The sequence below is a fragment of the Notothenia rossii genome, assembly GCF_949606895.1.
Source record: "Notothenia rossii genome assembly, chromosome: 6".
NCBI classification, from domain to species: Eukaryota; Metazoa; Chordata; class Actinopteri; order Perciformes; family Nototheniidae; genus Notothenia; species Notothenia rossii.
Window position 1 is genome coordinate 61,806,671 of NC_136909.1, and position 14,756 is coordinate 61,821,426.

General features: G+C 40.0%; 1 protein-coding gene across 2 annotated transcripts in view; it reads right to left on the reverse strand.

Annotated features, from left to right (window-relative positions):
• Nucleotides 1-1,973: 1,973 nt before the first annotated feature.
• Nucleotides 1,974-14,756, reverse strand: part of LOC307042261 (ras and Rab interactor 2-like) — a 50,209-nt gene continuing 37,426 nt past the window's right edge. For both annotated transcript variants that reach the window (XM_079686057.1, XM_079686058.1), the window contains exons 9-12: nt 7,977-8,285; nt 6,174-6,305; nt 5,913-6,076; nt 1,974-5,186 (exon numbers count right to left, since the gene is read on the reverse strand). In XM_079686057.1, the coding sequence (XP_079542183.1) occupies nt 4,668-5,186; nt 5,913-6,076; nt 6,174-6,305; nt 7,977-8,285 (1,124 nt within the window). In that variant the 3' untranslated portion in view covers nt 1,974-4,667. The remainder of the gene's footprint in view (nt 5,187-5,912; nt 6,077-6,173; nt 6,306-7,976; nt 8,286-14,756) is intronic.

Consider the following 14,756-nt stretch of genomic DNA (forward strand, 5'->3'; position numbering starts at 1 on the left):
TTCTGGGGACGGAGTCGGGGAGGGGGGGACGGGGTGGACCCGTTCAAATCCAGTTTTGGACAGTCTTCCGTGGTTCCATCCCATTTCAAAGTGCTGTTCGGTAGTGATGGCAGTTTGACACTGAAGCTTCGAACGGAGCTTCAACCCTGGACTTCCTATTCCATAGAAGCAGTGCTTCGAAGCTTGCTTCAAATCACGTGACATGTGACGTCCGAAGCAGCAACTGCTTCAAATCACGTGACATGTGACGTCCGAACCAGCAACTGCCTCATTTCCTGAATGAATCAACTCACTGGTTCGCCGTCCAATCAGGTGATTCAATGCACTGCCTCGTCTCGATTCTGACAGGTGACAGGTTGAAACAGTTTCACATTTGAGCGCTTCAACACTTTATAACCACTCTAAACAATGCGCAATGTGTGGGTTGTTGTCGTAGTTTGCATTGTTGCTGTTGAGTTGTTGTTGTTGGCATTGTATTTTAATTGGATCATTATAGAGCAAGCCAGGAAGATAAATAGGTCGTTCTGGCTCGTGAAACACTTCGAAATGTGGAGAAGTTGTGAACAAAAAGACAATGAGTAATATAAAAACACTTTGATGGTCTAAGGAATTGATATCCCAGTGGATAGAGCCGGCGGCTAGGATGCGGCGATATCCTCCGCGCAGCTGGTTCAAAGCTCGATTCAACTTTTAATCATTGCTTTTCAACTTTAATACTTTAATAACTGATAAAAGGCCCTCTCCGCCCAAAAAAATGTCAAGCACTCCCGAGTCTTTTCTCAATAACCCAATACACACTATTATTAATCTTTAATTGCAAATAGAACATGATATTCAGTCTTAGTGTGTGTGTGTGTATCGAATATTTTTCAAGGCAAAGATGCGTTAAACCCACTGCAGCCTTGCACTTCGCCAGGAGAGGTCGCTGTAACTGAAGCTTCGAGAAATGAACCTATTTCCGACACAATTGTCCAAGTGGTTCGACGCTTCATTCAAAGCTTCATTTTGCCATCACTACTGTTCGGCGCTCGGCGTAACCCTCGGAGCACACTCTCACAGAGCTTGAGGACTATAAGGGGTTTGCCAAGCGAGAATACTTACTTCCGGGTGTAATATTCTGTAAAGCAAATGAGCTGCTCAGACCCTTGGTCCTGACGGACTCCAACTTGTGTTTATTAATCAAACAAATAAATAAACACAAGGATAATTATGTGTTATTGTTGAGTAAATTGAGAATTTCACAGGGGAAAATAACGTATCTATTGTGGTGATTGACATAATTCACCCACGGATCTATGGGTTAGGGTATTGTTCTGCACGGACATTTTAGTGAGCCGGACTTCCTGTCTCCGCCGGTCTGTTTTTGCCAAATAAAAGTCTAGCTTGTACCTTTGATACCCCGCCTCCGACTCCCATCTCTCGGCACCACACTATGCCACAATTGCGGATTTTGTTAAACTAATACGTTTGCGCTGTGTACCAACATTGAAGGGGAAGGGGGTAGCAATGAAGATAACACCATTTTACACAACATAACAGAAATAATATCGATATTAGTGTCCCTAGCAACCACCTTGGTAACAATGTATAGACACAATTTCTTGAAGTAATCTTGATAATAACTAGCAAACTAAAGATCATGTACATCCACTTCACACATAATCTGAAATAACAACTCATATTTCTCGCATCAAATGACATCAAAACGCATTTTAATGGCCAAACTAACTTTAAAATAGGCATTTTACACCGAGAATAAAGGAGTTTGGCCTTTTTTTTTTTCTGCAGGGAGAAATGTGAAGATCACGTGACATAGACGCCAGCCATTGGAATGAATGGTGAAAAAAAACGTAAGGATCTTACAATTTCTGAGGCGTTTTTGTAGAAATACTACGTTCTACGTTGTGGACCAACGTAGTTATTACACGTTTTTTTGTGAGACTGGGTTGAAAATACAGCGTCAGGCATGTAACTCCATTTCAAACATTTATTAAGAGCAAAAGAATATTTACAATATCATTCAATGACAAATAATAAACAGAAAGATGTCACCTTGATGCAAATGACAGCTTGACACCATAGAGAATATCATAGACATGGAAAAAGGCTTCTGTGAAAAATCCCCGCACAGAGACTTATAAATACTCACTTTGCTCTATCAAAGAAAACTGTTTATGACCAATGACATGGCAGTATGTTGAACACTTGCCCGAAGACATATACAGAAACGTTACAAACTGAGGATGAATGCCCATCGCTTCGGGATTCCTCTCTTCTGATCTCACTGTAGACATTACCTCTGTCATTGTTAAACAGAAATGAATGGAGCGTTTCAGTTCATTACACTCAGAAAATAACAGCATGTCAATGCGATTTTGTAACTATTGGAACCTTTAAATTCATAAAAACATTTCAAGTATTTCTTTTTATCTACAGCACTAAGCTCAATACTGATGTAGACTTGAGTACAGAGTGGGACTAGCCCAGTAATATTCACCTCTTTCCAAATATCCACGAGAGCCATACTGACCATTATTTCCCCAATATAAACCTTTAACATTTGTCAGTAGTTCAGAGACTAGTTAAAAATGTAATGTGGCAGCTGCAGTTGTTCCTTGCTCACATTTTGTCAATTGAATGGACACAATGCCCTTTAACAAGTAAGCAATATATCAGGTATGCTAAAGCATCTTAATATCCCCAGGATAATCACTACATATATACATGAATGTTAAACACTGGAAGACCTGTCTGTTTCTAACATTACACTTTAACACAAACTACAAGCAATAACAATATTTTAAAATGTTAATTCCTAAGATTATTATGTAAAAATGTATAATATGATATCTTTCATCGATGGGGTTGACCTGCAACTTGATGCACAGGAAATGCTGCATGTCGCTAAAACAGATTTGATAAAGGCACAGTTTGGCTCTGATATTTCCAGAAAACAAAGAACAGAAGTCTTTATACACTATTTTTTATAATTTATGGAGCATTGCATTGTGGCTATGGTTGGCTTTGCCTCTGAGTATTTTGCACATGTCTGTCCTTTTTTAAAATCTGCACAGCTCTCTACTTAAACTTTAATATATTGTATTTTGTCTTATTTTCACTTAACTATATTACATGTATCAACAGGAGCAAGAAAAATAACAATTACAAAATGTTTTGTTTTTTTATATATATTTAACCCTTAGATGCCCGAGTCACTGGATCCTACACTCTTCCATAAGTGGGTCAAAAAGGAGCCGTATTAGAATAATATGTGTTTTTATGCAATTTTTATCATTTTGGTTAAGAAAAATCACAGTATTATATTTTGGCTCACACTAGAAATATTTTATATTTAATTTTTCACTATTTATAATTTTAGATTTTTTTTTTACATTTTCAAAAAAAACAGAAATTCCATAGGGGTCATTTTTTTTTCGTAATACAAAAACTACAATTTCTTAAAATGGAAAAATTTGAATGGCATGATATCCAAAACATGTTTTTTGAGGAATAGCTGGAATATGAAATGATAAAAAAATGTAATTACAAAGATACTCTAAGAAAACCACCTCACCGGGTCAAAAAAGACCCACTTATGCATCTAAGGGTTAACAACATATTTACTCATACTCTGTTTTTGTAAGCACCAATTTCAGAAAGTATAGTGCCCTTTTAAACCACTTTATAATATTTTTTTAAATAACAAATGTTTTTCCTTAAAGGCCCAAAAACGCAAAAAACAAAAACTATTGAGTTGCCTCATGTGGCATGGATCATGGTAAAAAAGTTGCATTTGAACCATTGCCACTTTGGAACTAGAGCCGACCATCACGTCTGTGCTTGTGTGAGAGGAAAACCTCTTCATTACAGCATGAGGTGGTCGTTTGTTAAACAATTGTCCTGATGAGTTCTCCTTCACGTCTTTGCTTTACCCTATAACGTGTTTTGCTGAGGTCGAGGAAAAGTGGTTAAGAAAAGACCTAGGAGCAGATTGCTTTTCTAATAACGGCAGCCTTGTTGAGTTGGGGCTAAAGGTTATACAGTTCAGTTCTCCATTCATTTTGATGCTTATTTTTTCACGTCTGAGGCCATAAATGGTGCTTTGAATAAAACTCTTCCAATGTGCACCAGTCACCACTGGGTGTCGCCCAACCCATCTAAACATTTCAACGATCTAAAGAATGTACAGTTTCAAAAACACACACAACATAATAACACAGTTGACCAGCAACTGTTACAAATAAATCATATTAAAACCTATTTACTAAACAAACAATTGAAAATGATTGATCAAAGAATAGTACCCTCATGTATTGGGGATCTGATTTCCCTCTATAGACCTTACAGGTAACAACAAGAACAGCTGACCCTGAATATGAAGAGCTGCTGTGAACAAATGTAAGTGTTCATGTCGTCTTTAACACACTTATCTTAATGGTTAAGACTTTGAGGGCAGTGTTCAGTAAAGTGTTGCTCTGAGGCCAAACAGAGAACCATTTAAGTTGTATAAACGTCCTTTCCTCTCGTTTCCTTCCCTCCTGTCCTTTTCCTCTTTCACCCTCGTCTGTCTGAGAGACCCAAATTGAGGTCAAATCCAAATGGAGAAGTAAGGCTTTGTAAAGACGAATCGTTTGCCCTTTGTTTGTTAGAGATAAAAGGACATACTGTCAATACTGGGAGAGAAAGCCATGGCCAACTGTCCACCAGCCCCCTGTTACAGTCATACAGAAATAGAGTTGCCATTGGTGGTGGGCAGGCTGAGGCTCAGAGTAGGACTGAGGCCTGAGCTGAGAGTGGGCTCGGGGGAGGGGGGGGGGGGGGGGAAGGTCTCTGCTGAGGGCACGCAGGTTGTCCAGGGGGTCAGGAGTCCCAGTGAGGTTGTTGAGGTTGGGTGTGAGATCGAGGGCAGCTGCAGACGGAGCCACTCGGCGGAAGACGAAGTGGAACGGCGTGGCCTGCGAGCGGCTGTGGAGCTCCGCCTTGATCTTCTGAGGGTGGGTGTCCGGCGCCAGCTGCTGGCTGCTGCCCTCCATCACCAGGAACAGGCCGTAGTTCTGGGGGTCCGACACTTTGAACTTCTGGGCACACAGACGGCACACCTCGTCCACGGAGGCGTACGGTCGGACCTGGAGTGTCTTGGCGGTGCAGCCGCTGTCCAGCTCCTGCAGCGCCACCCGCAGGTAGTTCTGTGGGACAGTCAGGAGAAGCAATCAGACTAACAGTGGAGATCTTTCAACACTGAGCAGTCCCTGTGGCTAAACCTGCCATTTACCTACATCTTAGCCACAAAACAATGTTTGATACAGCAACGTTTAACATATTGGACTTCATTCTTTATTGTTTTTGAGTACAGCTGAATTGGTTGTAATACTTTAAGTGTGAATCTAAACGCCTACAGAGCATTTTCTGTCAGCTCAATTGATCTTTTCTGCTTTTTTAAACTGTAGTATGTGCTCATGTGTTTCATTGTTGGTGTTTAGTCTACTACTACTAATAATAATAATAATAATAATAACTTGAATTGATATAGCGCCTTTCATAACCTCAAGGTCGCTTTACAAAGAAACATATAAGGACAAGACATAAAAACATAAAACCTGCCTGAATATGCAGAGGATACATTTTTCAACCTAAATATCTTGGCTTTCCTCTTGTCTAAGGTTACACTGTTCTGTCTCCTACATCAAACACATGAAACTCTCCCTAAATCGTCAGAAAATCTGAGCTTCGTTCGTACAGTGTGTTGGAGGGCTGGCCAATAGAAGCGTGAGTGTTACATAGTGATGTCATTATGATATGCAAGTAAACAAAAGAGTCCAATGGCAGGCAGTCGAGGGAGTGTGTTGGAGTGAAACTAATAGGAGCCCTATAAATATGAGATGACTTGAAACAAAGTCTCCAGTTTGAGCTACCTGGAAGTCATCGATGGACGGAGCAAAACGCTGGGTGGTGCGCCGGCGGTGCCACTGGTGGAGCGTGTTCCTGGTTTCAGAGCTCAGCACTCTGGCCGCCTGCTCCTCCTGGAAGTTTTGAATCAGGGACATGGCTCCATATGCGCTGGTCAAGTAGTAGCCACCTGGACATGCAGAGGAAGAGGGTTAACCATTTATTAGTAAAGATGCAAATACAACTTTTCTCTCATGGTGGAGGCTCCACACTCTGTTATAACAAACCTTCTCCATGAAGCAGAGAGGGGTCCAGCAGCTCCATCATGTAGAGGATCTCATTGTTCAGCTGGGGCATGTCGCACTGGGCCAACACGTAGGTCAGCATGGGCAGGAAGTCATCAGCTCCATACAGACGACCTGAGAGGCACACAGATCCTTCAGGTTAACTTTGATAAGATGGCTGCAACATTTCAAAAAAATGTTGGATTGTCAACAGGATTACAATGTAACTAAAAACCTAAAAAGATCAGATAGTGGTTGTTCTAAACGTATCAGATGTTATTTCTTCTCTGTAAGCTGTACTGTTCTGAAGGCTAATACTTTAATGAAGTGTGAATGTATACGCCTACTGCAGGGGTCGGCAACCCGCGGCCCACGGGCCGCATGCGGCCCTTTAAGCCCCCCCCTCTGGCTCCCTTGAGCTTAGACAAAAAATAAGAAGGAAATAAAATAAGTAGGACTATTTATATTTTGTTGCATGGTTGAAAATGTTTCGTATCTTGTATTTTGAGGTGATACTGTCACACATAAATAAAAAACAAAACGGTTTTAATTAGGTCAACTAAAATATGCGTCACATATAAATCAAAGAAAAGTACTGGAGAAACACAGGATTTAATTCTGTGTGGACAGAGTTATATGCTTTCACAGAAAACGATGCTGGTTTACCGGTATGTTTGATATGTAGAGAGAAGTTGTCAAAGGTGCTGCAGCTTTTACGTATGGAGGAACAACGGGAACAACATGGAGAGGAAGACAGCTGACGATCTTCAGTCATAATTCAATGGGGTATGTAATTTATTTCAGAAAACACTTTTTGTTGAATATATTAAATGCTTTGACAATAAATACATACAAAAATTAATCTCTGGAAGCCGTAGCGCTGTAAAAAGCACAACCAATCATCTGAGCCGGCCCGGCTAAAATAACTGGATGGCCTACCTGCCTGTCTGCCTGTCAGCCTTCCATCTGTGCACAAACTTATCTCGTTTCCCTCATTGGTCATGTGCGCGTTCGTGTGTGTTGGAGGAGGGGCTCTGTGAGGAAGTCTGAAGGAAGAGGCCTATTTTTTCCGGTTGTGTATTTTCAAATTCTAGCGCACTCGAGCTGTTTTCTCCATTCTCACCTACCCTACCTTTAACTCGTTTTAGGGTGCAGCTATATGTTTTATTTATTTCAAAGTGGGCCCATTTTAATAATATTTGTTTTCCTTCAAACGTGCAGAGGACTCCCCAAGTGCTGTGTTTAATTTATTTTAAAGTAGGCCTGTGTATTATTTTTAATTCTCCTTATAGGAGTTCTTTGTTTCTGATTAGAGGTTAACAGTTTTATATAATGTAATAAATAGCCTAATAAATGCAAAAAACCTGTAGTTTTTGTCTGATATAACAATAAATACAACTTTATTAGCTATCAAGCTATGAAATATGTTTTGCGGCTCCAGACAAACCTTTTTTTGGAAAAAAGAGCAAAATGGCTCTTTTGGTCAAAAAGGTTGCAGACCCCTGGCCTACTGCCTACGGAGCATTTCCTGCTAGCTGAGGTTTTATTTCTCTTTTGTGGAAATGTGCTCATGTGTTTCGGTGCAGGTGTATAGACTACTGCCTGAATATGCTGAATGAATCGCAGGTTTTCTTATCAAGAAAATCTCTGAGCAGAGGACACATCTTTCCTCCATAAAAAACCTAAAACTCTATAAATCTTGAGTATTGTAAGACAGAATTTCCAGCTTCCAGCAGCCTGTTAATAATTTCCATCAATAATAGTGTTAATAAATGCCGGTAATTGTTGTGATATTCTGATCTGTACCTGAGTTGTCCTCCATGATGGTGTAGATGAGTTTGCAGACCCTCAGCAGCATGCTGACCTTCTTCTCGGGGGAGTACAGTTTGATCATGGTGTGGAACTTGTGCTTGATCTTCTCTATAGCCACGGGGTCCGGGGGCAGCGTGTCGGCCACGCCCATTTCCTGTGGCAGCCGGGCCTTGGCTAAGGCCAGGTTCTCCTTCAGCTCCTGCCACTCCCCGCTGCGGACCTGGAACTCCTTCAAGGCCACGCTCACCACCGGCTTGAGGGTCTTCAGGAGGCACTTGTGCATGGCCTTCTCCAGGACTTGGTCTTGGAGAGGAGCAAACGGGTGAGCTGTTAGAAATACATTACTATCATTTATTTAAAGTTCAAAATATTCTATGTTTTTGGTAGACTCTTTTCATTACTTGTTATTAGCAACTTAATTTAAACATTGCTAGGGTATTTTTGAAGCCAAAGCCTAATTAACTCTACAACAGTAGCCCCAGTTTGTGCCTGTATGTATTACTGCGATGCATTTGTTAATCTACAATAGTACTTTTGTGTTCCTGTTGAGTATCTGAACAAACAACTACAGAATACTAGTACAGTTAGTCAGTTAACTGAGGTTCTGGAGAAGAGGCACAGCTCAACCACACCTCTATCCACCTGCTAAACTACTTCTACCTGGTCAACACACCCGGCCTTGTTTCTCTACCATTTCACAACCCACCATTTGTCCATTTCTCTTCTTACCTCCTCTTCACCTACATCACTTTACCCTTACCTCCCTTTATCCCTCTGTCCCTACACCACTTCATCTCTTCTTCCCTAACTTCCTTCATCTAACCCAGGGGTGTCCAAACTACGGCCCGGGGGCCAAATGCGGCCCGCAGCCCATTTAGAACCGGCCCTGAACAAATTCAAAAAGTATAATGAAATACAAATGAAACTTGTGCTTTTCTTATATTGTACTTCTAAAATATATATGTACAAATATATTAAACACACAGTAGTATTCATGTGTTAATAAGCTCACTTTTCAAATACATTCAGTCAATTCATGTTGAAAATATTTGCTAACAAATCTTAGGCCCAATAACTTATTTACACAACAAGCTTGAAATAGACCCTTCATATTTCATCTTATTCTAATCACTGAAGCTTCTGTGTTAAGGGATGAGCTGCCAACAAGAGAAATGAAACCCTATAGAGAGCTGTGATGTAGGCTGTTTCTTTCTTAAATCATATTCATGTGTCAAGCCTAATTTACCTACATTTTGTTAACTTATAACTTAACTTACGAGGCAATATGCCTCTATAAGTGGCCCAGCACTTCGTATATTTTTCTGTATGCGGCCCTCGTGAAAGAAGTTTGGACACCCCTGATCTAACTTCACTATACTCCTTTGACCGCTTATCACTCCCTTCCGACATGGCTTAGACCAGGGGTCGGCAACCCGTGGCCCACGGGCCGCATGCGGCCCTTTAAGCCCTCTGCTCTGGCTCCCTTGAGCTTAGACAAAAAATAAGAAGGAAATAAAATAAAAGTATTTGTAGGACTATTTATATTTTATTGCATGGTTGAAAATGTTTAGTATCTTGTATTTTGAGGTGATACTGTGACACATAAATAAAAAACAAAACGGTTTTAATTAGGTCAACTAAAATATGCGTCACATCCTGCTACGGTCCCGCGCGAGCGCCTTTTCCTGCGGGTGAATAACCTGACCCCCGGCTCGATGAGCGAACTATGGATAAATCAAAGAAAAGTACCGGAGGAACACAGGATTTAATTCTGTGTGGACAGAGTTATATGCTTTCACAGCAAACGATGCTGGTTTACCGGTATGTTTGATATGTAGAGAGAAGTTGTCAAAGGTGCTGCACTGCAACATTTACGTATCGAGAAACAACGGGAACAACACGGAGAGGAAGACAGCTGACGATCTTCAGTCATAATTCAATGGGGTATGTAATTTATTTCAGAAAACACTTTTTGTTATATTCCATGGAATGCTCTTAACATCCCGATAGCAATGAATAAATTAAATGCTTTGACAATAAATACATACAAAAATTAATCTCTGGAAGCCGTAGCGCTGTAAAAAGCACGACCAATCATCTGAGCCGGCCCGGCTAAAATAACTGGATTACCTACCTGCCTGTCAGCCTTCCATCTGTGCACACATTTATCTCGTGCCCTCATTGGTCATGTGCGCGTTCGTGTGTGTTGGAGGAGGGGCTCTGTGAGGGAGTCTGAAGGAAGAGGCCTATTTTTTCCGGTTGTGTATTTTCAAATTCTAGCGCACTCGAGCTGGTTTCTCCATTCTTACCTACCCTACCTTTAACTATTTTTAGGATGCAGCTATATGTTTTATTTATTTCAAAGTGGGCACATTTTAATAATATATGTTTTCCTTCAAACGTGCAGAGGACTCCCCAAGTGCTGTGTTTAATTTATTTTAAAGTAGGCCTGTGTATTATTTTTAATTCTCCTTATAGGAGTTCTTTGTTTCTGATTAGAGGTTAACAGTTTTATATAATGTAATAAATAGCCTAATAAATGCAAAAAAACCTGTAGTTTTTGTCTGATATAACAATAAATACAACTTTATTAGCTATCAAGCTATGAAATATGTTTTGCGGCTCCAGACAACATTTTTTGGGGAAAAAGGAGCAAAATGGCTCTTTTGGTCAAAAAGGTTGCAGACCCCTGGCTTAGACAATGTATCCCTCTCTCTCTCAACACCCCTCCACTCCATTGACCTTTTATTCCTACCTCCCTACATCTATCCCTTCATTCCATCTTCCAACTTCCCTTGGACGATTCATCCCTACATCCCTTTGTCCCCTTTTCCTGTCTCCACTTGTCTCTTTCTATTTCATCTGTTGCATGCTTTTCTCACATTCTAGGTGTCAGCTCGGGCACCCTGTGTTTCCCTCATCCTGGACTTCAGCAAGTCCCCTAAACAACCTTCTTCTCCCCTTCCTCTTACACACATGAGTGCTATTAAGCCTTTAACTGACATGTTTGCTAGTGAACCCTCAGATACACAACATTATAGAAGAGTCCAAAGATGTGTCTGACTGGTAAACACCTATTTGTATAACCACCTCTGAGGATAAGCATGGAAAGCCATTTGTCTGACTTTGAATTGTCTTTCTTTATGTTTTAGTATTCAGTAGCATGTTGTCTATCTGTCTAGTGTGAGGTTATTTCCTTTCAGAGCAAACACCAGGTCAAGGTAAACCTCACATTCCATATCAGTCATGTTTCCCAGCTCCCAGAGGACAGCCAAAGTCAGCATGGTCACGTGTGATACCCACACTCTCACTGTTCCCCATATGTAAACACTCATAGTTGATTTGCGTTTTTGTGCGATTGCAGTTTTGGGTGTGAATCGGCCAAGCCAGTGTCAACAGCAGCTTTTAACACAACACAGAGCGGTGGATGCAGACCGCAGCACTGCTGAATAAGGAGCATGTGTGCACGCTCTCGGTGCATGTGTGCTGATTCTCCTCAAAAACGTCAGCAGTTTTTTTCTTTTTCTTTCTGCAGACAAAGATTCTACTTTCCATTAAAGAATGATCGCATCCAGCATTTGCCTGTAACAGTCAGTCATCATGAGATTATGAATTCCCCCTCCCTTGCGGTCTTACTGGAACAAATGTTTTCCTCACCCACATTACTGCTACCTGCAGATACCAGACAGTGACGTCTCACTTCCTCATGTACACTGCATACTGATAAAGAGTTGTCAGTTAGTGGGGCAACCATCATGTTGAACCGGTATGGTTTCTGTTATCTTAAGAACATTGAGAGGAGTTGTTTGGCTTTGATGGATGACCTTAGTGTTCCAGGAGGGCCCTTTCTTTAACTTCTGATTGGAATCAAACATCTTCCGATCCTATACAATTCCCTGTGACATCCCCTAAGTGTTACTGAAACTACTGAATGAGAAGTCACATTTGTCCACTTTCACTGAGAGAGAATACAACAATGTTACGGAACAGATTTTTAAATACAAAACATGTATTCTGTTACAAGGAAGAAAACATATGTTAACTCTCAAAGTTCTTTGTTAGGGATAAGAATAAAAAGAGAGATAGAAAGATACAAAGGTAAGACAAAAAGCTTTTTCTTTCAAATCTGAATACTACTCAGCTGCCACTAACAATTGTTCTCTCATCTGCAAATTATTTTGAAAGTAAGAAAACTATGGTAAGACAATGTCTACAATAGGAGCTACTTAAAGTTTAAATGTGTTGTTTTTCTCCGCCAGGATTTGAAATTATAAAAAATGTACGATAATAAAAAATTGAGAAACATTGCAAGTATTCACATTTGACAAGTTAAAGCTTGTTGCTGTTGGGACAAAAAAGCTTGCAAGGTTACTTTAAAGATGGAGCAGACTATTTTCTAAAAAAATTAAAAGAACAAGTTGTTGCCGTGGTAAACAGTACAGGGCCTGAACCATGGTAGAAACGACTAACCTGAGGTCTTAAATGCTCAGTATGCACCTTATACTCTATGAACTGTTTATTTATTCCCTAATACTGTCCTCGAGCTCAACATTTACTCGATAGTCTGTTACAGTCATTATAAACAGGGCCAATATTCTTCACTCTGGGCATAAAGGTTGGACTGTTTAAGTGATTCTAACGGTGGAAAATTCAAATTTTTACGTACATACACTTTAGATTGCTCAAAGTAAAGTTGTGTATCTTTCAAGCGTGTATGTGAAGGCTTACTGTGGACATACTTGTTCTGCAGGAGGGAATGTTGACCCCTGTGTCCTGCTCTGGCTTCAAAGTGAATTCTGATCCGTGTGCATTGGACTGCGAGCTCCCCAGTCTACGTCACAGTCTCTCGTGTGTTGCATCAACAGACAGACGGTAGGAAACACAGATAAGTCAGGCGTCTTATCAGTCAAGGTCAGCTCAAGCAGGCAATCTGACACAAACACACACTGCTGGCAACAACACAGCCTCTTCCCGCTTGATACAAACATCCTCTCGTCTTTTTGGCAATGGTAATTCTAGCTTGAAATAAACATACTGTCCTAGACATTTGTACAGACAAATGTAAAAACTAACAGTAGTTATCCTCAAAAGAACTAGTGTTTCTGTTTGTCGCTCTTGGTGCCTTTATGGCCGAGGAGTTTTCCCAATTATTGAAACTGAAATTTAAAATCTATTTTGATTTCCTGTGTGCTGGAGAGTAAAGAAACATCACATACCTACACATGTATAGTCCTCTGAATATAATTCCCATGTAATTAGCTTTAATGTATCTTTCAATATATTTGTGTTTTTTATTTCTATTACTTTTATTCTTTATTTATACTTTATTTTGGTTTTGTCTTTTGTTTCTCTATCGTATTTTATGCAAAAACCTGAGTTTGTATTATGAGTGAAGTGCAGCTGTTAATGAACTCAGTCAATAAAAAAAAAAAAATCAAATAAATGTAAAACAAACGAAGTGACCCTTTTCATAAAATAAAATAAATAAATAAATAAATAAATTCTATACCACATGGAATGGCAAAGGCATGTAGACTATATGACTGTCTTTTAGGGTTGCTCTATTTATAGTATTTTAATCGCAATTACGATTTTGGCTTGCAACGATTATGAAAACAACGTAACCGAAATCAAACTTTTTATTTTTTTCATTTTTTTTCCAGTTCAATTATACTTAAAGTTCAGGGTAATCAACTGTTGGAAACATACTGTTCAATTTTTTTCAATAAATGGATGTTTTCTAAGTAAATGGAAAATCGTTTTTAATAATCCTGATATCAATTATTGACCCAAATAATCGAGATTATGATTTTTGCCATAATTGAGCAGCCCAACTGTCTTTAGGAGTAAACATAGCCTGTAGTAATCAGAAAGAGAGGAGTCTCGGTCTGAGCTGTCATTGAACCAAGGGCCTCTCCTGATACACACTTTGCTCACTTCCTGCTTCGAGAAGGTACATCCCAAAATAGCCTTTGCACCCATTTAGGTCCTAGCATTGCTAAGGAAAAGTAGCAAAGGCTGCTTGAGTCTTTCAACATCTTCTGGAGGGATGCTGCTAAATGCCAAGGCCTACTGTTACTTCAGCTCTAGGGTTAGGGTTAGGCTCTACGTTGAAGGCCTTACTACCTCCTAGAACAGTGGTTCCCAACCTGGGGGTCGCCAAAGATCGCAGGGGGGCCACCAGACCTCAGATGATTTGAGGCCTAATATCATATTTAGAATAAAAAAAAATAAAAAAATTAATATATCATTTTTTTTTTTACATATCATTTTTTTTACATATTGTAACGCAATACATTATTGGCGCTAAAAGACTTGTCTACATTACAATAAAATATAGAAATTAATTGATGAACTAAAATAAAAAAAATTCATCTGATACTCCTCCGATTGGCGCCAACATTGACGTTACTGTGTCAGCTTTCATAATAATAACAGTTTGCTGCGGTTGCTAGCTAGCGACCGACTTCATAAGGTGAATATTTTTGTCTAAAAATGTCTGAAAAACGTAAAGGAGATGACAGCTCATCTGCAATCAAAAAGAAAATGAGGACCTACCTAGAGAGCTTCCTTAACTTCGGTTTCATGGAGGGAAAGGACAAAACCCGCCCAGAGTGTGTGATATGCAGATAGAAGCTAGCCAACGAAAGCATGAAACCCAGCAAAATGAAGAGACACCAACAGACCATGCACCCAGAAACAGTCGGGCGTGATCGGGACTTTTTCAAAAAGAAACAACACCTTGCAAAGGCAAACAAGCCAATGGATATTAGA